The sequence below is a fragment of the Tiliqua scincoides genome, chromosome 12 (assembly GCF_035046505.1).
Source record: "Tiliqua scincoides isolate rTilSci1 chromosome 12, rTilSci1.hap2, whole genome shotgun sequence".
Taxonomy (NCBI): Eukaryota; Metazoa; Chordata; class Lepidosauria; order Squamata; family Scincidae; genus Tiliqua; species Tiliqua scincoides.
Window position 1 is genome coordinate 2,535,676 of NC_089832.1, and position 24,073 is coordinate 2,559,748.

General features: G+C 49.3%; 1 protein-coding gene across 4 annotated transcripts in view; it reads left to right on the plus strand.

Annotated features, from left to right (window-relative positions):
* Positions 1–24,073, plus strand: part of MBNL3 (muscleblind like splicing regulator 3) — a 106,209-nt gene that overhangs the window by 66,176 nt on the left and 15,960 nt on the right. For 3 of the 4 annotated variants that reach the window (XR_010794999.1, XM_066639860.1, XM_066639861.1), the window contains exons 3-5: positions 2,934–3,098; positions 9,625–9,825; positions 11,615–11,851. Coding sequence is in view for 3 of the 4 variants with exons in the window: in XM_066639860.1 (XP_066495957.1) it covers positions 2,934–3,098; positions 9,625–9,825; positions 11,615–11,851 (603 nt within the window). In the remaining variant the exon portion in view is untranslated. The remainder of the gene's footprint in view (positions 1–2,933; positions 3,099–9,624; positions 9,826–11,614; positions 11,852–24,073) is intronic. The other variant, XM_066639862.1, reaches the window with a different exon arrangement.

Consider the following 24,073-nt stretch of genomic DNA (forward strand, 5'->3'; position numbering starts at 1 on the left):
TCTCTTCTGCTTCTCAAGGTCTCTGGTGGAGCGGGGCCTGCCCCAGCCCTGGAACTTGAAATCTTTTTGATTGGCAGTGCCGGGGGTGGAACTGGTGTTCTTGTGCATGCAAAGCAGGTGTTCTACCACTGAGCTGTGGGCCCTCGAAAGGCGTTAAAATTACCATTATTATCATTGGCAGAATAGGGGGAGAATGGCAGGAACAAAGTAATGTCAGTTGTTGGAATGCAAGGAAGAAGCTACAGTCTTCTCTCCCGGTATTTGTACTGAATTTTTTAGCAGCTTCAAGTGTGAAAGCACGGCTTTCAGACAAAGGGTGTGTGTGTGTGTGTGTGTGTGTGTTTTCCCCTCTGGCGCACCAACTCAAGCTCTACCTGCTCGGAGCTCAAATCCCCCCCACATCTCACTCTCTGCCCCCCCCCCGCCATCCACATGTGGTCTGCAAGCTGATTATTGCTCTGCACAGACACCGACCGAAACAACATGTTTCCCAGTCACGTCTTGGCTCGGGGAAGCCTGCCTTCTGGGAAGCCAGTAGCATATTTTTTCCTCATTCCTGTGCATGTGAAAGGATCCCAGCAGATTTATCCTAAATTTGGTAGTAAGGCGCATTTGGCCGGAGCAGGGGCCTTGCACGTCAAGGGCTGGAAGGGAATTTGCAGATGCAGCCACAGAGCCTTGTAAATATTATCTTCGAGAGAGAATCGCCATGGTGGGCTGAATCTAGCTGAGTGAACTGGGTTGGGGCAGATAATGTGTTGTCCACTAAACATAAAATTAACATTCATTTGCCCACTCACCAGTGGAGTGCTCTGTGGTATTGAGAAGTAGGGTTCTTGGTTACCTGAAGAGCAGCCTACAGGTCTGTGCACATCGACATGTTAACTGATGTGTCTTGAATGCTCAGGACCACAAAGAATGGGGCGGTTTCTGTGGTTTGGGGGATCGACGCCACAGTTGAGCAGGTCAGCTGTGCCTCTCACCCGCTGGGCTCTGTGCTCCAGTATCATAGAATCATGGAATTGGAAGGGTCCTAATCAGTGAGCTAGTCCAACCCCCTGTCTGTAGCAGGAAATTCTCCTAGAGCATCTCCAGCCAGTGCTTGTCGAGCCGCTGCTTGAAGATCTCCAGTGAGGGACAGTTCACCACCTCCCTCGGCAGTCTGTTCCACTGCCGAACTGCCCTGACCATCAGGAATTTTTTTCCTGATGTCCAATCAGAATCTCTTATCTTACAGTCTGCACCCATTGGATCTAGTTCTACTTTCAGAGGCAGTTGACAACAAATTTGTCCCTTCTTCTACATGACAGCCAATTCTATCTATGCTTGGGATCATTAGAAAAGGTATAGAGAACAAAACGGCTAATATTATAACGCCGTTGTACAAATCGATGGTAAGGCCACACCTGGAGTATTGTGTCCAGTTCTGGTTGCCGCATCTCAGAAAGGACAGTGGAAATGGAAAAGGTGCAAAAGAGAGCGACTAAGATGATTACAGGGCTGGGGCACCTTCCTTATGAGGAAAGGCTACGGCGTTTGGGCCTCTTCAGCCTAGAAAAGAGGCGCCTGAGGGGGGGGGCATGATTGAGACATACAAAATTATGCAGGGGAAGGATAAAGTGGATAGAGAGATGCTCTTTACACTCTGACATAACACCAGAACCAGGGGACATCCACTAAAATTGAGTGTTGGGAGAGTTAGGACGGACAAAAGAAAATATTTCTTTACTCAGCATGTGGTTGTTCTGTGGAACTCCTTGCCTCAGGATGTGGTGATGGCATCTGGCCTGGATGCCTTTAAAAGGGAATTGGACAAATTTCTGGAGGAAAAATCCATTACGGGTTACAAGCCATGATGTGCATGTACAACCTCCTGATTTTAGAAATGGGCTGTCAGAATGCTAGTGCAAGGGAGGGCACCAGGATGCAGGTCTCTTGTTACCTGGTGTGCTCCCTGGGGCATTTGGTGGGCCACTCTGAGATACAGGAAGCTGGACTAGATGGGCCTATGGCCTGATCCAGTGGGGCTGTTCTTATGTTCTTAAACTACAATTCCCAGGAGGCCTTGCAGGTCTCTTGTTATCTGGTGTGCTCCCTGGGGCATTTGGTGGGCCGCTGTGAGATACAGGAAGCTGGACTAGATGGGCCTATCGCCTGATCCAGTGGGGCTGTTCTTATGTTCTTAACTACAATTCCCAGGAGGCCTTGCAGGTCTCTTGTTATCAGGTGTGCTCCCTGGGGCATTTGGTGGGCCGCTGTGAGATACAGGAAGCTGGACTAGACGGGCCTATGGCCTAATCCAGCGGGGCTCTTCTGATGTTCTTATGTTCTTATGACAGCCCTTTCGGTCTTTGAAGAGCACCCTCTCAGCCTTCTCTTCTCCAGGCTGAACATCCCAAGTTCCCTCAACTGTTCTTTGTAGGGCTTAGCATGGAAGAGTGAGGATGGGCAAGGAAGAGATTTGCTCGTCCTGCATGATTCCTATAGGGAACGCACTGCCAGAAGGTGAATCCGTGGCCACTAGCTTAGATGGCTTTGAAAGGGGATTAGGTTAATTCATGGAGAAGTCTATCAATGGCTGTTAGTCGTGATGGCTGGGTAAAATTGGCCGGTTCAGACGCAGTGGGGCCACTGAATGCTGGTTGCAAGGGGGCCACAGAAGATGGGGGCCTTTGTGATCTGCTGATTGGCTTCCTGGAGGCCGCTGGCTGGTGGGCACTCAGCTGGCTTATGATTCTGGTCTGACCAAGACAGGTGGTTCTTACGTTTTCCTTATGTTCTTACAAGGTAAAAGTTAAGATCTTGGACCCCGAAACAAACTGAAAAGTGGCCTCTTTTCTCTCTGTTCCTGGATAATTTGTGTTGCCCTGGGATCACTGGCAACCTACTAACCAAAAATGCTTTCCCTTTCTGTTTGTCTGCACCTTGTCCAGGGCCGCTGCACTCGAGAAAACTGCAAGTACCTTCACCCACCACCACACTTAAAAACACAACTCGAAATCAACGGACGCAACAACCTGATCCAGCAAAAGACCGCTGCAGCCATGTTTGCACAGCAAATGCAGTTTATGCTACCAGGAGCACAATTGCAACCAATTGTAAGTCACAGGAATAATTATTTTGTTTAAACTGCCCGTGCTGATTCCTAGACTTAGGCCCTCTTTCTTCCCTTTTCAGCTTTATAGATAGCACTTACTAGTGGTAACACTAACCATGGTTAGTTTTTCAATCAGCGTTTGAGGCTGATTTGCAGATCCTGGTTAAATCTGCACTAGAATTTGCCAACTTGCTTTTAACACTGGTTCACAGGGCTAACTCTGGTTAATGTTAACCTCAGTGTGTGTGTGTGTGTGTGTGTGTGTGAATGAGGGAGAGGGAGAGAGGGAGGGAGAGAGAGAAAAATTCATACAAAAGAGAGCTGGGCAGTATGAATTAAACATGAACTGGAGCTACGTTTTACAAGGCTATGCCAGCGGTTCCCAAAGTCCTACTTGGGGGCTTGATAGTACTGCAGTGATTGTAGCACAACCGGAAGCAAGGCTATTTTAACTTACCTGGGGGCTTGCGCTGGCTTCTAGGACCCTCCTGGAGGCCAGCATGACCCCCAATTTAGTTTAAAATCACCTAGCTCCCAGCACCAACGCAGTTGGGACACCCATTTCTAGGCCACCTCCTCTAAGGGTGAATGACCCTCTTTCCATTCCCCCCAGTTTGGGAACCACTGGGCTATGTCATGCAAGAGTGACAGGAAATTGTGCTGCAGAATGAACTTTACTAATTAAAAATCGTAACCCGATACATTTATAAGCAAGGTATCATGGGTAGATAGTTGATGTACTGTAGAGTTGGCCTTCAGGTGAGCAGACTGTAGAGTTGGCCTCCATGTGGGAGACTGTAGTTCTTGTGTTAGTGCAGTCCTTGTAAAGTTCAAGGAAAGGAACTAGCTGGGATAGAGAGAGTGGCCATTAATCAGACTGATTATGCTGTATATTGATTTACGTGTGTCAGTTATCAATACCTTGAGAAGGGATTACAGCAGGCATGTAAGTGGCCCTTAAACAGCCAGTTCCTTCTTAGGGGAGACTGATGTAGATGGCTGCTGATGAATCATTTCCACTGCCTTTTTTATGTGTAGAGTTTTCCAGTGGCTAAACAGAGACAGTCCTTCACGACTCTGTGTTACTCCCTGCCAGCAGGCAAGTCTCTTCCAATCCCTGCTTGATTGACATCAGGAGAAGCAAGGCTGAGTTCCTTTGCTGAGATTGCAACCACATTGAGGATGCCCAAAAGAGGGGAAACCCCAAGAACTCCTGGGAGGAAGGGAGGAGACCAAGGTGGAAAATACGACAGAAAGCAAAAGGAAGGAAGGCTTTGATCATAATGGGGGGGGGGGCAAAAACAGCCCCCCTCCCCCCACGAAAAGCACATCCCAGGGACAAAGAATGCTCCTTTGGAGAGGGAGGTTCTGCCATTAGCCATTGTACTTGATTGGCATTCTGGGTACCACACACCTGCGTCACCAGGCCCAGTGCCAGGGCTGAGTTTGGAGGCCTGGTGGCTCTTAATAGCTTCTACGAGTACGCGCATGCCTGAGTATTTCAGTGGATGAGCTCAAACGGCAACTCTCTGGATCTGGTTTTGCCTTAGTGCAGGAATTCACTCTCTTATTATTGTTTGGAAAAAAAGAAAGCGCCCACATCTTGGCTCCCATCTCTTGAGGAGTCTGCCAACCATTATCGAAGTGTGATTTTTATCACTCGCTTCCGTTGCTCCTCTGGAAATGGGAACCATCTGTGAAATGGGTACAGCTGTCAGTGCTCTGTCAGGCCAAGGGTGTGTGTGTGTAGCTGTAAGGAACTCTGGAAGGAGTTGTGGGTGGCAGCAGTGGCATAGCTGCAGGAGGGGTGGTGGGGTAAGTACCATAAGAACAGCCCCGCTGGATCAGGCCAGAGGCCGATCTAGTCCAGCTTCCTGTATCTCAAAGCGGCCCACCAAATGCCCCAGGGAGCACACCAGATAACAAGAGACCTGCAAGGCTTCCTGGGAATTGTAGTTAAGAACATAAGAACAGCCCCACTGGATCAGGCCATAGGCCCATCTAGTCCAGCTTCCTGTATCTCACAGCGGCCCACCAAATGCCCCAGGGAGCACACCAGATAACAAGAGACCTGCAAGGCCTCCTGGGAATTGTAGTTAAGAACATAAGAACGGCCCCACTGGATCAGGCCATAGGCCCATCTAGTCCAGCTTCCTGTATCTCACAGCGGCCCACCAAATGCCCCAGGGAGCACACCAGATAACAAGAGACCTGCAAGGCCTCCTGGGAATTGTAGTTAAGAACATAAGAACAGCCCCACTGGATCAGGCCATAGGCCCATCTAGTCCAGCTTCCTGTATCTCACAGCGGCCCACCAAATGCCCCAGGGAGCACACCAGATAACAAGAGACCTGCAAGGCTTCCTGGGAATTGTAGTTAAGAAATAAGAACAGCCCCGCTGGATCAGGTCATAGGCCCAGCTAGTCCAGCTTCCTGTATCTCACAGCGGCCCACCAAATGCCCCAGGGAGCACACCAGATAACAAGAGAACTGCAAGGCTTCCTGGGAATTGTAGTTAAGAACATAAGAACAGCCCCACTGGATCAGGCCATAGGCCCATCTAGTCCAGCTTCCTATATCTCACAGCAGCCCACCAAATGCCCCAGGGAGCACACCAGACAACAAGAGACCTGCAAGGCTTCCTGGGAATTGTAGTTAAGAACATAAGAACAGCCCCACTGGATCAGGCCATAGGCCCATCTAGTCCAGCTTCCTGTATCTCACAGCAGCCCACCAAATGCCCCAGGGAGCACACCAGACAACAAGAGACCTGCAAGGCTTCCTGGGAATTGTAGTTAAGAACATAAGAACAGCCCCACTGGATCAGGCCAAAGGCCCATTTAGTCCAGCTTCCTGTATCTCACAGTGGCCCACCAAATGCTCCAGGGAGCACACCAGATAACAAGAGACCTGCAAGGCTTCCTGGGAATTGTAGTTAAAAACATAAGAACAGCCCCGCTGGATCAGGCCAGAGGCCCATCTAGTCCAGCTTCCTGTATCTCACAGCGGCCCACCAAATGCCCCAGGGAGCACACCAGATAACAGGAGACCTCATCCTGGTGCCTTCCCTTGCATCTGACATAGCCCATTTCTAAAATCAGGAGGTTGCACATACACATCATGGCTTGTAACCCGTAATGGACTTTTCCTCCAGAATCGTGTCCAATCCCCAACGTACCACACTTGTGCATAGCCATCGCTGCCCAGAATGGTTCTGTCAGTGAGCGGGAGGGGCTACTTACTTTGTATTTACAGGACTTACCACACCGCCCCCTGTAGCTATACCACTGGGTGGTAGCGTTTCCGAAAAACTCAGGGGTAAGTGCAGAATTGTTAAAGTGCTAGGAAGATTCGTGGAGAAAATGAAAGGTCTCTGACATATTAAAAGCATGTCTGTTCTCCTCTGCCTCTATTAGCATTTTTCAGTAATCCCTCCTCAGTCGGGTTTTGCTCAAAGAAAACCTGAACATTGCTCTCCCCCCCCACTATTGAGGAAAATGAATTTTTTGCCAAAACCTCAACAAAAACGTCTCTTGGGTGTAAAACCGAAGGAGGATGCAATGCGCCCGTCTCCCAAAACCTGGTTTCCGTTGGTGAAATCCAGCAGTGGCACGAGGCAAATCAGAGTGTGTGCAGCTGCCCCTTGGAAATTTCTAAGGCCCAGGAGTGTGAAAGCTTTCTTTCTTTCTTTTTTTTTTTTAATATAATGCTTTATTTATTTATTACAGATACAGGTAAGGAAAATTGGATAGACTTAGGACTAGGACTACATAGGTTACACACAAGGGTGGTGGCCATCGATTACAACAAACATTAATCCAAACGAAATTAACAATCAATACAAAAATTATCATATTCTTTAACCAACTGGTTAATACTTTAACATTCCATATTTTTCCTCTAACCTTATCTATCCCATCATAAAAAAAACACTTCAAACTTTTACTTATACATTCTTCTTACCACTAAACTAGTCTCTAAAATAAAATCTTTCTTATCTGATTCTTAATTTCTAATATGACATCTAAAAAAGAAGTCTCCGATTACCATGGTATTACCTCCTTCAATATCTCTTATAACATGTTATACATCATTTGGGAGTGTGAAAGCTTTGTGTGCTGCCAAGACGCGACAGGTTTCCGCCTAACACAATTACCAGTGTCCGGGTTACAAGGGTCTTAAAAGAGCACAAACAGTGGTTGCACCGGCAGGAGTAGGGCAGGTGCTTTGATACCTGCGAGCGCTTGCACAAAAGGGCGCGGAACAATGGCTGGATCTGTCCACGTCGACTTGAGATGGTGTTGGGCGGGGCGGGGCGGGCCGCCAAGTCAGAGAGCTTTCGCCCAGGAGGCATGAAACGCTGGCAGTGGGAGAAGCAGCCTGTTGTTGAAGGGTTCCCTTTCATCGGTCCGTCCCCTCTCAGACAGAGCTAGTGGTGGCTTTTTTGTCTGCCCTCGTGGCAGACACAAATGTAGGCCAACGGCTCATCGGTGGGATCTACCAGGTCACGGCGCTGGACTTGGGCAACTTTGGCTGACTGACCCTGGAGAGTCCATCCCAACGCTTCATGTATCTGGATGCTAAAGAACAACTTAAATTCAGGGTTCATCAGTTGGTTGAGAAAAGGATAAGTTACTGACAGGATGCCCCCAATTAATTAGACCCTGGATATTTTCTTTTCCGTGTCAATTTCTGATGTTTGGGGCTCAAGCCCCTGGCTCTGGCCTGGGAGGGTTGCACACCTGCCGTAAAGCACGTTTGCACCTCCATTCAAGTTGGGGAGGCCGGTGTAAGTACATGCGCCGGCCTCACCATGCCGACATGGGCTCCGGGATGGGTGAGTTTGTGCCAGCCTTTCTAGGTCAGAATAGGGGTTGGAGGGGCGTGAGAAGGGCAGGCAAGGGGCTGGGAGGAGGCATTTTGGGGTGGTGGGCGGGCGGGCAGGGAGTGGGAGGGAGGGCCAGGTCCGGCACTTACGCCAGATCCTAGTCCCAGTCCTGTGCAGCCTGGATCAACCCTGGGATGCCCTGATTTGCCCCACCTCTATAGGCGGCATGGATCTGAGAAGCCCCATTGGGGCTGCTGCAGTGTTGTCTGGGGTAAGGGGATTTATATCCCCTTGCCCTGGGCTGGCCTGCAGTCAGCCCCAACCTTGCGCTGGATACAGCACAGACCCACTGGCCTGTTTGTTCCAGCGCAAGTTAGGATTGCACTGTGATGATTGCTGCAGGTGGGGCTCACCGTCTTGATGTCGCAGCCAGTGCGGTGAGGGGATTTCTGGGTAATGGCCATCATTTATAAAAGCCCCTACATGTAAATTAGGGAGCCATTCATGTATGTATTACGTTGGGATCCTGTTTTTGAACTGGTGCTCCCCAAAGTGATGACTGTTGGCATCCTTCAGTCTCGGAAGACTATGGTGTCACGCTCTGAATGGTGGCTCTGGAACAGTGTGTCCTCTCCAGTGCGCAAAGCCTGGGTAAAGTAGGTATGGAGGATAGGCTGTTACCCATGCAGCAAATCCCCCCTCTCCACGTCGCTGAAATGGTCCAATGGAAAGGCAGAGGCCAATACGGTTGGTTCCAGCGGCGTCGCAGGAGTTGCCAGAACATGACTGTGTTCAGCCACGAACTGCCTCAGGGACTCCGGCTCCGGATTTTGCCTGGAGGTTGACTCCTGAAGCCTTTTCCATAACTGGATGTAGCCACAAGGCAGTGGAGGTTTGGCATCAGAGTTTTCCTTCTCTCAGATGAGCTGCCTTCCCAGGCTGACGAGTCCCATCTACCCGGTGGCTGTTTAGTCGCCTCTTAGGACAAGTACAGCCAAACTGAGGGCCTTTTCTTATCCCCAGCCCCCAGGGGATATCCCCAGGGGATAAAGTGATGACAGGAGTTATAAAATGCTGCATGCCCCTTAAAAATTTTAAGAAGTTAAGTAGCAAAACAGTGAAAAGGGGGGATCCATGTGGAAAGATACTCAGTGGTTGCAGGGAGAGAGAAAAAAGAACAGGGTGAAGAGCAGGTTTTTAAAAGACAATGCAAAAAAGTCTGGAGCTTCCACATGTGGGGTCTCTCTGGGATTGCTCAGAAGAGACAACCCTGGGCAGCTCCAGCAGCTGGTTTGTGATGGCAACTTTGCCTGTGTTGCCTTTAAAAGCCTCCCCCCCTCCACGCACATCACAATGCGTCTCCTGTCCAGAAGCAGTTGTATCCATTCCATACCAGCGAAGGGTTATCAGCAGGGAGGGTGGAGCCACTGTGCTAATTGCTAAGGTGCCTGCTTAATTGTGTCATTAAGCCATTAACGATCCCGATCACGGGTGTTCCTAGTCCTCACCGATGCGTGCTTGGAATGCGCTGTTACCGGAGTCGATAAAGATGGAGGAGGGGATCACAGGCAAGTGGCAGAAAACGAATAGCCTGAGACAGGGGCCTCTCCTCTCGGCTGGTGCGCCTGAGCGCATGTTTGCCACAGACCAGCTGTGCCGAGGCCAGGCAAAACCCTAACTCTCTCTTGTTTGCCCACAGACGACATTTCCTGTGACTCCTTCGCTTGCAACAAACCCCACCATGGCTTTTAGTCCCTACTTGAGCCACGTTTCTCCTGGAATGGGCCTGGTTCCTGCAGAGCTGCTACCAAATACTCCTGTCCTGGTTTCCGGGAACCCAACCGTTTCGGTACCGGGAGGCTCTGCTGGGCAGAAACTGATGAGGACAGACAAACTGGAGGTAAGAGCATGAGAACAGCCCTGCTGGATCAGGCCATAGGCCTATCTAGTCCAGCTTCCTGGATTTCACAGTGGCCCAGCAAATGCCCCAGGGAGCACACAAGACAGCAAGACACCTGCATCCTGGTGCCCTCCCTTGCATCTGACGTAGCCCATTTCTAAAATCAGGAGGTAGCACATACACATCATGGCTTGTAACCCCTGATGGTATTTGTGAGGTATTTGTGCCATCTTGCCTAATAACGTTGTCTTATGAAATGGAACAATTTAAGTGGTCCAAATGGCTTGGACTTGAAAACTGCACTGAAGCTGCCTTGAGGCACAGCATTCTGAACCCCTTTCTTTGGTCTGGTTCAGAGGTCGCATCCCCTTGTCCCAGAGTGGGGGTTTGCTGGATCGAGAGCACCATATGCCTTTGTGCCGTCTTCTCCTTCCTGCGTCCAGCATACTAGGATTCTGGCTTGTGAAATCAGTTTGCCTTGATGCCTAAATTGAGGAACAGTTGGGATGCCTGAATTGGGTCTGAGCACTCCCTACAAGTCAGGATTGCAGACCTCACATTGAATTGGATCTAGAATCCTGGTTTGTCGGGTTTGCTTAAGCCATTGCTCCCCGAACTGGGCGGTGCAGCAAGCAGTGGTCTTTGATGAAGGTGGTGTGCAAGTGGAAGGGAATGTGCAGATACATTGCACATTCCCAGTTTCAGCTAACGCTGATTTGGTTGGAGTAGGATGTGGTGATTGTACAGAACTGTTGGTTCCGTGGTAACTGAATAGTGTCTGTATACTGCTTGGCTTCCAAGCTGAAGGGCCTGGAAATTTTTAAGACATCCTGGAAGTTTCAGTGAGGCTGGAGTCTGCGCTCTCCTTTGTGTAAATTGAGATCAGTGTTTATTTCAAATAGCTTTACGGCTTCCGTCAACGAGCAAGGGTCGAGGTTTTATTGTAAATAGTACAGTCACGGGTCACTGGGCTGAGAGAGCACAGCCCTTGGGACTTGTTAAGAGGGCAGGACTGTCATTACCATGGCCCAAATCTCTGGGACCTGTTTGCAAAACGAGGCAAATCCAAGAATCAGAGAGGTTGTTGACTCAGAGCTGTCATATTGAATCAACAAGCCTTGTTTACATGGGCAGGAAGTCCTAGCTGGGTTATTTTTGCTGGCCACACCTCCTTGCTCACCCTTTCAAGTCACTGACAGCTGGCACTGAGTGCAGGATTCCAAGAAGTGCTGTGTGTGGAGAGAAATCGCCTTGCAACTGTTTTTACATTCACCAATGACAAGGACGTGCAGGTGAATCCGGAGCCCCAAATTATCTTGGGGCTGTTTTCATATTTGTGGACATTGCTTCTGCTTTTGCATTGATTCAAGGGCCTGAGCTTTGATGATTGCCATTTCCCCCACTGCCCTCATCCCCAATTCTCTCCTGGATTGCCTCTTACCTAATTCTATTAGCAGAATATCTATTAAGCCTATCAGCCAACATTTCTGTTGCCAGAATACCATGGACTGATTGAGAGACGGTGGTGTGGTGTAGTGGTTACCCTGACCTGAATTCAAATTGCTCTCTTGTGACCCCTCCCCAGCAATGACGCTTCAGCTGTGAACATTAGATTGATGATTTTTTCTGTACCGGAGCTCTCTTGTAGCTTGTTGTGTGGATTAAATGAGAGGGAGGTAACTGTGCATATAGGAAACGAATAAGAACAGATCCCTTTGCATTAATCGTGGTGAAGGAATGTGAATTTCCCTATTTTTCCTTGCCTGAATCCTGTGGATTTCTCTTTAAGGTTTGCCGAGAGTTCCAGCGTGGGAATTGCACACGGGGTGAAAACGACTGCCGTTACGCACACCCGATTGATATTGCCATGATTGACACAAACGAGAACACTGTTACCGTCTGCATGGATTACATCAAAGGCCGGTGCTCTCGGGAGAAATGCAAGTACTTTCATCCCCCTGCACACCTGCAGGCCAAAATCAAGGCAGCTCAACACCAGGTGAATCAAACTGCTGCAGCCGCAATGGTAAGGGGACAACCTCCAGAACAAGCGGTGCTAAATATATCATGCGCTTGTCCCCCACAAGCAGAGAGGTGCAGGTGGCATGCCCCACATCTTTTTAACCGCCCTAAAAAGGTCCGTCTCGTCTCATCACGTACTGCCCAGGGCAGTGTGTGCCAACTTGGGGGAAAAGAACCCCACTGATTTCAGCTGAGCCTTGTGTTGCAAGGCTGCAATTGCAGCCACACAGTCCTGTTTTGTAAAGTGTATTCATTTATTTAGAATTTTGTTAAGCCACTCAGCACAGGGTCCCCCGTATAGTCAGACAATAAACCGAATACAGTGAAACTTAATAATAAACGGTGGTCAAGAGCTGCAGCCGCACGGTTGGGCAAAATCCAGCACCAAGAGTTGCATCACAGAGGAGAAATACATGAGATGGTGGCAAACCTAGAAAAGCTTATGTAGCGGGCTGAATTTGAGCTGAGGCTCCCTGATGTTGGGGAGCAGGATCTGGTTGTAAGCAAAGATTTACACCGGACCCTTTCATAGCATGTTTTTTTCTTGGGACTTTTTTTCTCTGCAGCAGGAAGGGAAAGTGTGCTGCCAATCACATGCAGAATTCCCTTTCCTCAGTGCTGAGACATCACTGCCAGTTCCCAAGTGCTGGTGCTTTGGGGAAGGGGCATCCGAGCCCATTGGGATGGGGCAGAGAGGGTGGCACACTTTCTTGCCCAGCAAGGACGACTTAAAGAAAACCCTAATGTTTATACTTCAGGGTCAAAGCAATGTCCGTTGGATGCTGAAGTCTGGCGTCCTTCCCAGCAGGTTCCTTGGTGCCCAGGACGATCCCTGCGGGTGACTAATTTGTGCCTCAGTGCTCATTGCTGCAAGTGCCCTGTTTATCATTAAAACATCAAGTGGGAGCATGTTGTCACAGCCCTGCTTGCGTTTAAAGAGATCGCCTGTTAATGACCAGCACTTGAGTCTGAGCACTCTTGCTCGGAGCGAGCCTTTGGGAAGATCGGCTCGCAGGCCCTGCTTAATCAGGCTTAATTCCCGACATCTTAATGATGACATCGGGGCCCCTTTGCATCTTTAATTCATGCCGCCCCTTTCCCTCTGCAAGCTTAACACGCTTCACCAGTGTGCCGCTGGCTAACCGGCCTGCTCGAAACATGTATCAATCACCTGTCGCCAGCGTCTCACCCACCCACGAGGCCTTTTATGCCATTCATTCACTTTTGTCGAGGCGCCAGGCTTTCACTGCACTTCTTTGCCTTCTGGGCAGCCTTGTGAATAAGGCCGCAGACATTCCTAGCCTTTGAGAAAAAATAATTGGCCCCACACACTATCCATGACACGTGGGTGGCCAATATGGAAAGGAAAAAAGAATTCAGTTCTTATCAAGAGAGTGCCTGGTTCCAGCCGGCAACTGGGGACTAGGATGTAGGAGCAACCTGAGCGTAAGTTGGATCCTTGGGCCCATCAAGTTCAATATAGGCGGTCTGGGGTGCTCAGTGGGGTTTTGTTCCCAGCCTTACCTGGGGATTGAACCTGGAACCCTCTGCATGCAAAACAGGCACCCCTCCCTCTGGAGTGGGTCGTGGTTCACAAACGCTGCCTCAGAGCCCAATCCTAGGCACATCTACTCAGAAACAAGCCCTATTGGAGTCAATGGGGCTTACTTCCTAGTTAGTGTTTGTAGGATTGCAGCCTTACAGTGTAGTCCTGTTGCACTCAGGGTTCATGTGGGATGTCAGTTGTCCTGTCGCATTTCGGGAAGACTCCATAGTTGTTTCTGAACATCACATGAAGTGGCCTTCTAGGGAGTCTGTGAAACTCCTTGCCGCAGGATGTGGCACCTGCCTAGATGCCTTTCAAAAAAGGATATTGGACAGATTTATGGAGGAAAAGTTCACCACATGTCACAAGCCATGAGAAGTAGGCTACCTCAGAGTGCCAGGTGCAAGGGAGTGGCAACAGATTGTGGGTATCTTTTTGTCTTGTGTGCTCCCTGAGGCATCTGGTGGGCCACTGTGAGATACAGGAAGCTGGACTAGATGTACCTTTGGCTTGATCCAGCAAGACTCCCGATTAGCACTGAATAACGTGTTGCATTTTCAGTGGGTAAGAGTGACACCTGGCTCTTCTCCAGACCTACCAGTTCCAGAATTCTGGGAAGCTGTTCAGCAGTGTGTGTGTCTGGCCAGGAGCCCAATTAGCTCTGTGTTTGCACATTAAAGACAACAGAAAAGCACAGGGGTGTCATCTCATTAAGTTGAAACGTGAAAAGCCATTCTTGCATCATTGGAGAACCAGGGCCTGCTTCTTTCCTAACCCCAGAGCCATTGCAACCAGGATGGGAGATCATTTGCTTGGAGGGCACGGATGTAGGCCAAGAGTGCATGAAAGCCTGCACCTCTCCTTCTGGCGAGGCAGGTCAAAAACTCCTGCTTCTCCTGCTGCCTATGGGATTGGTGCTGTAGGCTGACCATTGATGCCATAGACCAGGGGTGTCCAAACCCCGGCCCTGGGGCCACTTGCGGCCCTCGAGACCTCTCAATGCGGCCCTCAGGGAACCCCCAGTCTCCAATGAGCCTCTGGCCCTCCGGAGATTTGTTGGAGCCCACACTGGCCCGACGCAACTGCTCTCAGCCTGTTTGACCTCTCGCGTGAGCTGTGGGATGAGGGCTCCCTCCACTGCTTGTTGTTTCACGTCTGTGATGCAGCAGCGGCAGCAAAGTAAAGGCCAGCCTTGCTTTGTGCAAGGCCTTTTATAGGCCTTGAGCTATTGCAAAACCTTCATTCATTCATATAAGTTCATCTTTAATATATTCATTTATGTAAACTTATGTAAATTTATTCAAATTTTAAATGTAAATTAATTCTTCCCCCCCGGCCCCTGACATAGTGTCAGATAGACGATGTGGCCCTCCTGCCAAAAACTTTGGACACCCCTGCCATAGACCACAGAACATGTCACCTTGGCTGTGGGTTCTTTCTGCAGACAGATGAAAGCTCGCAGCTATTGTGCTCTAGGGATGCAATCTTCAACACACGTACCTGGGAGTGAGCGCCATTGAACGCAGCAGGACCGACTTTTCATGCATAGGATTGTCAGTCGTCCCAGTCGACATCCATTTAGTTTAGAGCTCCGATAAGAAAATCCATGTTCTGTCCTCAGGAGGCAACTTGCCTGGTTCTGCTCAATTGTATTCCACTTCCATGATGTAGGCCAGGGCCACTTGAACCGCGGCCCAGGGGCCGGATCTGGCATCCACACAGATCCATCCGTTTGGTGAGCTGACGTTTCGGTTCTGTCCAGATGCTGCGTGAAGTCTCCTTTGATCAGGGGACAGGGATCCTCTGGGCAGTCACATCTGCCCAGATGTCCTGTTGTGCAACCTTCTGGGATGCCAGGCAGATGACGCGACTGCCCAGAGTGTTTCTGTCCCCAGATCGAGGGGGACTTGGCGCAGCGCCGGAGCAGAACACTCAGATGTGGACCGGACTGGTCTGGCCTACATGAGCGCCACTGATACAGGCTTTGAAACAATTGGAAAGAAAGAAAATTGTAGAAAATGTAGGGTGGGGAAGTATATCGGAAGAGCACAGCAATATTAAGGGCAGCAATTTTCAACCAGTGTTCAATTTTCAACACTGGTGTGCCGCAAAAGGTCCACAGGTGTGCCACGGGAGTTTGAAGCACAGCGGTTGAAAATTGCTGAAAAGCTCTTCTGGGTTCTGTGGCTCGCTTTCTAGGGCAGCTGTCTGTAGTAACAAATTGTCCCTCTTCCTCTGCCGACAGAGGAGTTGCCGCTGGAGTTGTCTATAAATTGTAGACAATTTGGTACTACAAACAGTTGCCCTGGAAACAGAACAGCAGAACCCAGAAGAGTATCCTAAAAGTGACATCTCAAGACTGTAGAGAAGACCATGTAGGTCAATGTGCTGGAGAAAAAAAATGTTGAAAATTGCTGGTTTAAGGGGAGGGACATCTCAGAGTGTGATGGATGCTTTGCATGCAGAAGGCCTCAGGCTTCGTTCTCTGGCTGGGAAATGCAAGTCAATACTGAGCTAGATGGCCTAGATGGATTGGACTAGATGATCTATCAGGTTCCTTCCAACTCTATGATTCTGTGGTCTAACGAGCAGACTCCGTAGAAGGCAGTTTTGCACGCTCCGGATTTTTTTCTCCTATGCTCATGAGGACTAGAAGCATAGGTGTTTAAGAAAAGCCTCTTCTGCAGAAGCTGTCAAATGCCAAGAAAGCGACACGACCTTGAGTGTATTATCCAAATCCCTTGGAGAATGGATTCTCCGTTCTCTGTGCTTGTCGCAGAAAGGTGTGCAGCTTGGGTTCCAGATTCGCTCTGTTTCTGGTGCTTTCTGCAGATGCCCTACTCAGCTTTCCATATAAAGCCAAGAGCCCCCTCCCCCCGTTAGAGCATTTGTCGATGAATTGTCGCAGGCCCCCTGCACTGTGCATGTGTAGTCTGTTCTTAAGAAATGGTATAATGCATTCATTTTTTTACTTTTTTGTTTTGTTTTCTCTTCACCTCCTCCACAATGTCGCTCTCCTTTGTGGCACACCTCTGCTTGCTGTTTTCTGTTGTTGTGCTTGAACCCCCCTCCTTGGCTCATTACCATCACGTGCTCGCTGCCTGCTAATTAAGACTCAGCCAGCTGTCCGATCACTGAAGCGACCCCTCGAGGCAACCTTTGACCTGGTACTTGGACCTCTCACCTTCTCGCTTTGCATGTAACCATCTGTAGACTGCATGGGAAAACATGTGTTTATTTTTCTTTCTCTCACCTGTTCTGTTTTGTGCGTGGCCTCCAGAGACTGCCCATCAGGTGCAAAAGGTATTGTCCTGTTTGTTCCGGCACCACAATCTGCTGCCCGCCACCAGCCCTCCAAAACCGAAAGAGCAACCTTCTGGTTGAACGGAGGGTGTGTGATGTGACCGAAACTTTTCCCTTCCAATGACCAGATGCAGCTTTGGAGCAATGCAATTATCACAGTGTTTTTCAGTCAGGCTGTCTGCAGCGCGGCACACAGCAGGGCCTGTTTCACACCTTGGCTCTGCAACATGTCAGAAAGCTTCAAGGACTTTCCGTGGCGCAAATCCAGACTTTGGTGAGCTCATCACCCGTCTCAGCAAGAGCTCCTGCAGTGCTCTGGCTTGCTTGGCCTGGCATGGCAGGATTGGGCCCTGGTGCCACTCTCTTCTCCCTGGCCCTTGGGGGTGAGGTTAGTCTGTACTTGATTGGACCATCGATCCAACTGGTTTGGGGCCGTCTACCCTTGACTGGGGGCAGCTTGCCGGGGTGTCGAACACGTTCCTTCTGTTGGGATCCCTGGTTCTTTAATGAGAGCTGCTGTCCGAATCTGAGTCTAGGACCTTCTGTATGCAGGGCATGTTCTCTGTCACCCCCCCTTTTTCCCCAAGACACTTTCTGCATGCCCAGCTGTGCCGCACAGAATCCATCTCAGAGCTGCCATTTGGATGCTCCTCAGACAGACTCACAAGTCCTTTCGTTTATTGCAAAATTGCAAATGGCGCGTTCCTTTGCCAGCAGTCTGTTCAGAGCAAAGTCAGACCAGCCTGCTAATTATGGTCTCCACTTGCCACTCTGCTTTTGCAAAGCCTTAAGAAAGTGAGATGGAGGAAGGGGCCGGGGCAAGAGAGCTCCTGCCCTGAAGTTCCTGCTTCTGTCCAAAATGTGATTTAGAATGTGCTTTAACCACTTGGCCTTGCTGGAGGGTTGCTACAACTTGGAGCTAAAAGTGGCTTCCTCCCAAGGCTGCAGCAACCATAAGGTATTAACCTTGCTCAGAGGAGTATTTTTGGGCACTAGGAGACCTTCCTCCTGGGTGATCAGCAAAGTTCTTGCAGAAAGTGCAGCCATTCAGTTATTTGATTTTTCTCTGTAAACCGCTTTGTGAACTTTTAGTTGGAAAGCGGTATATAAATACTGTTAATAATAATAATAATAATAATAATAATAATAATAATAATAATAATAATAATAATAATAATTCCTTATTGTGTTTTACCAGATTTAGACACTCTAGAATAATTTTTAAAATTTCAGTCCCTTCCCTTCCCCTTGAAACAAGAGTAATCATCCATAATGCCTTGGGTCTTCTCATTTTGTAAAATAGAGAACGCATAGCATTTTTTTTTAATATAAAAAAAGATCACCTGATTGCCTCAAAGGGGTGACTGACCTGGATTTGATATTGACCTGGGTGAGCTTCTGCCGTGGAGGAAGGCAGTCTGGAAGAGCAACCTGTGAGCATCTCCCTGGGAGCCAGATTGCAATGCTAGTTGCTCTTGTGATCAGTCAGACCAGGATCCAAAAGGACATACTTAGGGCAGCCCTGCAAATAAATGAAGTCACCAGAAGTGGGAGAGGCTTCTGGCCTCTGGGGATTGGGTCCTAAGAAAAATCCCGGATCCTGCCAGCCAGATGTGGGTATGTGCTCCAAAACAGCCAAGGGTTGAGTTCCAGAGCAGAGAGGCAACAGGCCAAGTGTGTAGTCAGAACTGGGGAGGGGTCCAAGGTCTAGATCAGGGAAAAGGGACGGGCTTCAGCAGTGTCCTTGCTCCAAAGGGCAGGGACTGGGTCCTTAAGTTTAGCTGACAGGATGCTCAGACAGGCCAGAACTGCAGGTTAGATGGTGCTCTTCAAGCACAAACTTCGGCCTTTTAGGATTACGTCAGAAACAGAGCTCCTTGGGCTCTTTGCTGCTGGGAGCTCCCAGCCCAGAAAACACCCCTGGCACACTCGACCAGTCAGTCAGATCTTCATGGCTCCTGCAAGTTCTGACTTTTCTCTTTTCTCTGCATCAGTGGAGGTCACGTCAAGCAAGCCAGAGCACCGCAAGAGCTCTCGCTGAGAAGGGCGATTAGCCCACCAAAGTCTGTTTTCATGCCACGGAAAGTCCTTGTAGGCTTTGGATGCGTTGCAAGAAAAAAGGTGTTTGCATCAGTGGAGGTTGTGTCCAAGAAACAGCCAGAACCTTTTCCATTTGAGTTCGGTTGGTTATTCTGGAACTACAACCAGCCTTTTCACTGCCAGTCTCAAGCTGCTGGACGGACATGGCGCTAGTTTCACCACTGGTGCCAGGAAGTTCTGAGCTGGGCATGGCGCTTTTCTGATGGGCGGTCTCCTGCGACGGTCACAAACCAAAGTGAATCCTGTTTCTGCATAACATGTCAGAAGTGTGATGTTACATTCCTGCTGTGCCTTTCCGTTCATGACATCTTGGCAGCTCTTTTTCCTAATCTGGGTCTTGCTCTCTGCTCTGTGCCTAGCCTTGCAGGTCCCTGTGTTCAGGAAAAGCCTGTCTAAGGGCCCAGTCCTATCCAACTTTCCAACACTGATGCAGCCCCCAAGGAAAGGGAACAAACATCCCCTTACCTTGAAGAGGCCTCCGTGACTGTCCCCCCACCACAGGATGCAGTGCACCTGCATTGCCACTGGAAAGTTGGATAGAATTGGGCCCTGGGTTTCTTTTTAAGTAAATACACCCAGCATTTTACAGCTTTGCATGAAAAAGACAGGCAATTCCATGTCTTTCTTTAACTCTTTTTTTAAAGTTCTAATGTATTGAGAGTCGCATATGTCACTTCTATTTTTCATACGTCATTGGCTCTGAGTCTGTTTTGTGGCCAGTCTCCCTAAATCAGGAGTGAACCGACCGCTCCAGCCTCCCCAACCGTAACTAGGCAGCGTATCAGATGTTCTGCCCAAGGCCAGCTTTGCCGCAGAGGCTGCCCTGGCAACTATCTGCCATGGCTTAGCTCGGCGCGCAACCTCTGTGCCAGGGGCAATCTGGGCAACCTAGCCTCTCTGGCTCCCGTCAGTGCAGCTAGACTGGTCTGCTGTGTTTCAAAGGAGTCTGAATTGGGTGGGTTCATTGCCCTGCTTCCTCTTAAGCCAGTTCTGTTTTAACGAGTGCATGTAAAGGATCCTGATCTCTGACAGATATGACTTCTGAAGATGTAGGTGAATGCCAGTTCAGAAAATAAAATGGATGCCCTAGGCCCGACTAGACAGGTTCTAGTGAGTTCCCACTAGAGTTGTTTTAACCTGGGTTCCACCCAAATCACATATAAAGTGGCAATGGGATGTGTACATTTTGTTGCTGTTGTACCTTCCCCCCCCTTTTTTTCCTAAGCTAAAAGTCCTTAGGAGACTTTTAGGAACTGAGGCTGTCTGGAAGAAAAGTATCTGGGAGGGGGGTGTCTGAGAGGGAGTGACGGAGTAAAGCATGGGGAGGTTCTGATCTCCTCACCAACACACCACTTCTGCCCTTGAAATCCCCTCTGCCACTTTCCATATCATTGGGACAGACCCAGGTTGCAAAGAATTTTAGCCTGCATTTGTAGAACCGTAGCTTCCAAGCCGTGAGAAGTTGTGGTTCCGCTTTACTCTGTTTTGGTCAGACGACCTCACCTGGAGTACTGTGTCCAATTCTGGGCAACACATTTTAGGAAAGATACAGCCGTACTGGAGCGAGTCCATAGATGAGCTATGAGGACAATCAGAGAATTGGAATACAAGCCCTACAAGGAAAGTTTGAGGGAACTTGGTATGTTCAGCCTGGAGAAGAGAAGGCCAAAAGGGATATGGTACCTGGAGGGCTGTCATGTGGATGAAGGAACAATTTGATCTCAGCTACCTCTGAGATTAGAACTAGATTCAATGGGTACAAACTGCAAGAGAAGAGAGTCTGGACATCAGGAAGAAATTTCTGGTGCTAAGGGTGGTTTGGCAGTGGAACAGTTTGCCAAGGGAGATGGTGGATTCTCCTTCACTGAAGACCTTCAAGAGGCTCAACAGGAACCTACTGGAGGTGGTCTAGGATTTCCTGCTACAGGCAGGGGATTGGACTAGATGACATTTTAGGTCTCTTCCAACTCTGATATATAGGTGGGACTGTCGCTGTCTTGTTTCTGGAGCGATGCTGGCAGACCTTGTTCTTGTGCTTCCCTGGATTCTAGGGCCATGGAGCTATCTGCTTCTGCCCTGATTGACTGGCTTAAATGCCAGGGCAGTTAAATGGAGGGTGGAAGTTGTCAAGATGGGCTGAGAGGAGGGACTTGAAGCAGCAACGGGCGACTGGAAAGATCTGTGCCTGAAGTTCTGGGGCGCTGCTGCTGCTCTGAATTTTTTTTTTTTAAACGTATCTCCAAAGTAGAGGATGCCAGGCCAGGCAACAGAGCTTAACAGCAACTTTTTAGCACTTACAAAAGAAGGAAGAATGAGAGAATCCAAGAAAGGGGCCCCAGGCAGGGTGACCAGATATCATAACCACAAAAGAGGACAAGGCATCTCAAAATGTAGGGTACCCAAGAAAAATGTAGGGTGTGACCATATGAAAGCTAAAAACACTCATATATTGATTTCATGTGGTTAATTTAAAACACTATATTATTATTAAATTCAAAACTACATTACATATCATTTATTACATATAATTTATTAATTAAAAGAAGGCTGCCTGCAAGCACCCACTCATAGGGAAAAGGAGGACATTTAAGTTCTATTTCAGGACACAAGACTAAAAAAGAGGACATGTCTTAGAAAAAGAGGATGTCTGGTCACCCTGGCCCTGGGGATGTGGTGGACCTTCCCTCTTGGCTCTCAGCACTTCTGATCAACTTGGCACATGATAGATTGCTCAAAAGGGGTTGGGTGGGGGCTTGACCTCAAGACATCACCCCCACGGTTTCTGGCAAAAGAGAATCCAGGCTTTGTACCAGGGTTCTCGAAAGAAATTGCAAGATTTAATGTGGTGGGAAGCCTTGAGCTGGGCCTGGCAGAGGGGAGCGGTGAAAGAGGAGGTCATTAACCACAGAAAGTCGCGCAGTTATGAAACGTTTGGGGCCCCTTGAGCCCTGGACGTGCAACTCAGTTGTTGAGACATGTCCTTTGGCGGACGAGCGGCGGGCCGGGCAAAACCCCACGTGGGAAGTTTTGGAAGCTGTTCTTTTGACTCTGGGGTTGAAACACGTTGGACTGATTAAAAGCACATGACGGGTTGAAAAGAGAAGATTTGCTTGTTAGGAAGAGCCAGCAAAGGAGGTGGGGGTGGGAGAGGAGAACAGGAACAAGCAACATCCCTTGGCACAGATAATAATATCACATGCTCTACTTAAAACTCTCTCTCTCTCTGTCTCTCTCTCTCTTGTTCCAGTTCACCATTCTTTCTCACAGTTCCCATCCTGATTAAGCTAACCAGGCCCAAGCTGGTTTAAATCCTTAGTGCATGGCATAACTTGCACCCAACAGACCAGTGCACAAGCACCCACTCCACCCCTCGTTTTGTCTGGTAAAAGAGGTGGTTGCTTTAGGCAGTGAGCTGCTTTAGCTTCATATTGAGGACTGCTTTGCTCAACTAGTGGTACTTGTACCACTGGTGGTAATTCAGATGGTGCCTGGTGGTACACACAGGACCCTCGTGCCCCCGCTGTCCAGCAGAAAGACCAGCGATGCAGCAAGCAGTGGTAGGATGCTTGGCTTGGCAGGCAGAGCTCCAGCGTGCTCTTTTCACAGGCTTGAAAAAGCCCTCCAACCCACCCCAAGCCTCTTAAAGTGTTTGTTGAGTCACGTTTGGCCTCCAGAATCGAAAGTAACTGGGGGGTGACATCATCACCAGTTAGTTCTGGTGGTATTTCCACTAGGTGGACCATGCAAAGTGGAGTGGCAGGGGGCAAGTGTTGAGAAACGCTTATCTAGGAGAAACATGTGCTAAAATGACTCCAGCGCCATACGCGATCCACAGCAAGCGCACACAGAATGTAAGTGGCCTGCTGAACTCAGGTTTCCGCTAGTGGGGCCTGGCTGGCCTTTTCCTGAGCTTGGTTTTGTGCTGTAGGAGCTTGGGGAAGCCTTTTGCTCCTGCAAAGTTTGTTCTAACATTGCAAAGTTTTGCTAAATCTGCTCCTCTTCAAGCCTGGCTGCTTAAGCTCCCTCCACTTGTGCCTGTGAAAAACCAGCCCTGGTAGAAAAGGCTTAGCGATGCTTCTGGACTAGCGGTACCTGTAATTCAGGTGTACCTGGTGGTCACATGGGACCCCCCATGCCACCGCTGTCCAGCAGAAAGACCAGCAGCGTAGCAAGCTGTGGTGGGATGCTTGGCTTGGTGGGCAGAGCTCCAGCCTGCTCTTTTCACAGGCTTGTAAAAGTCCTCCACGTTAAGCATATGGGGTCCTCTTAAGAATGGAGTTGTAAAACATAACTTCTAGAGTGTCTCCAAATCTGCAGTCCAGATGCAGGGCCAGCCCAAGACCTCCTGAGGCAGTGTGCGAAATGCTGCCCCCCTTACTCAATGACATGCCAGATACTTTTCCTTCCCACTTGTCAAGATTCTCGTTCAGCACTCCCCTCCCCTCCCCTCCCCACTTCCTTTTCCAATCCAGGGAGTGGAAGGAGGAAGAGGAGGAGCTGTTGAGACAAGTCGGTGGGGACAGAGATGGGTTTCCCCTCCAGCCAGTCTGTTGCCTTAGGTCAGGGGTGTCCAAAGTTTTTGGCAGGAGGGCCACATCAGCTCTCTGACACTGCTTCGGGGGCCGGGGAAAAAAGAATTAATTTACATTTAAAATTTGAATAAATTTACATAAGTTTACATAAATGAATATATTAAAGATGAACTCATACGAATGAATGAAGGGCTTGAAATACGAGCTCAAGGCCTATAAAAGGCCTTGCACAAAGCAAGGCTGGCCTTTCCTTTGCTGCTGCTACTGCATCACATATGTGAAACAGTAAAGCAGTGGAGGAAGCCCTCATCCCACAGCTCATGCAAGAGGTCAAACAGTTGCCCTCACGCTGAGAGCGGTTGCATCAGGCCAGTGTGGGCTCCAACAAATCTCCGGAGTGCCAGAGGCTCACTGGAGACTGGAGGCTCCCTGAGGGCTGCATTGAGAGGCCTCAAGGGCTGCAAGTGGCCCCAGGGCCGGGGTTTGGGCACCCCTGCCTTAGGTGACTGCTTCAGTTGGCTTCTGGGATGGAGCCGGCCCTGAGTAGATATTACGTCATGTGGAATACCAGGGGGTATTCTTACATCACGTGGAAGAAGAGAAGCCTTCTTCCAGTCAGTCCCAGCTTGGGGCAGTAATTGTGATGGGGTCGAATACACATGTCTGGCTGTCATCCATCCACAGTCTCACACATACACAGAAAGTACACCCTCCTGCTAACTGGGTAAGAGGCACTTTTCAAGTG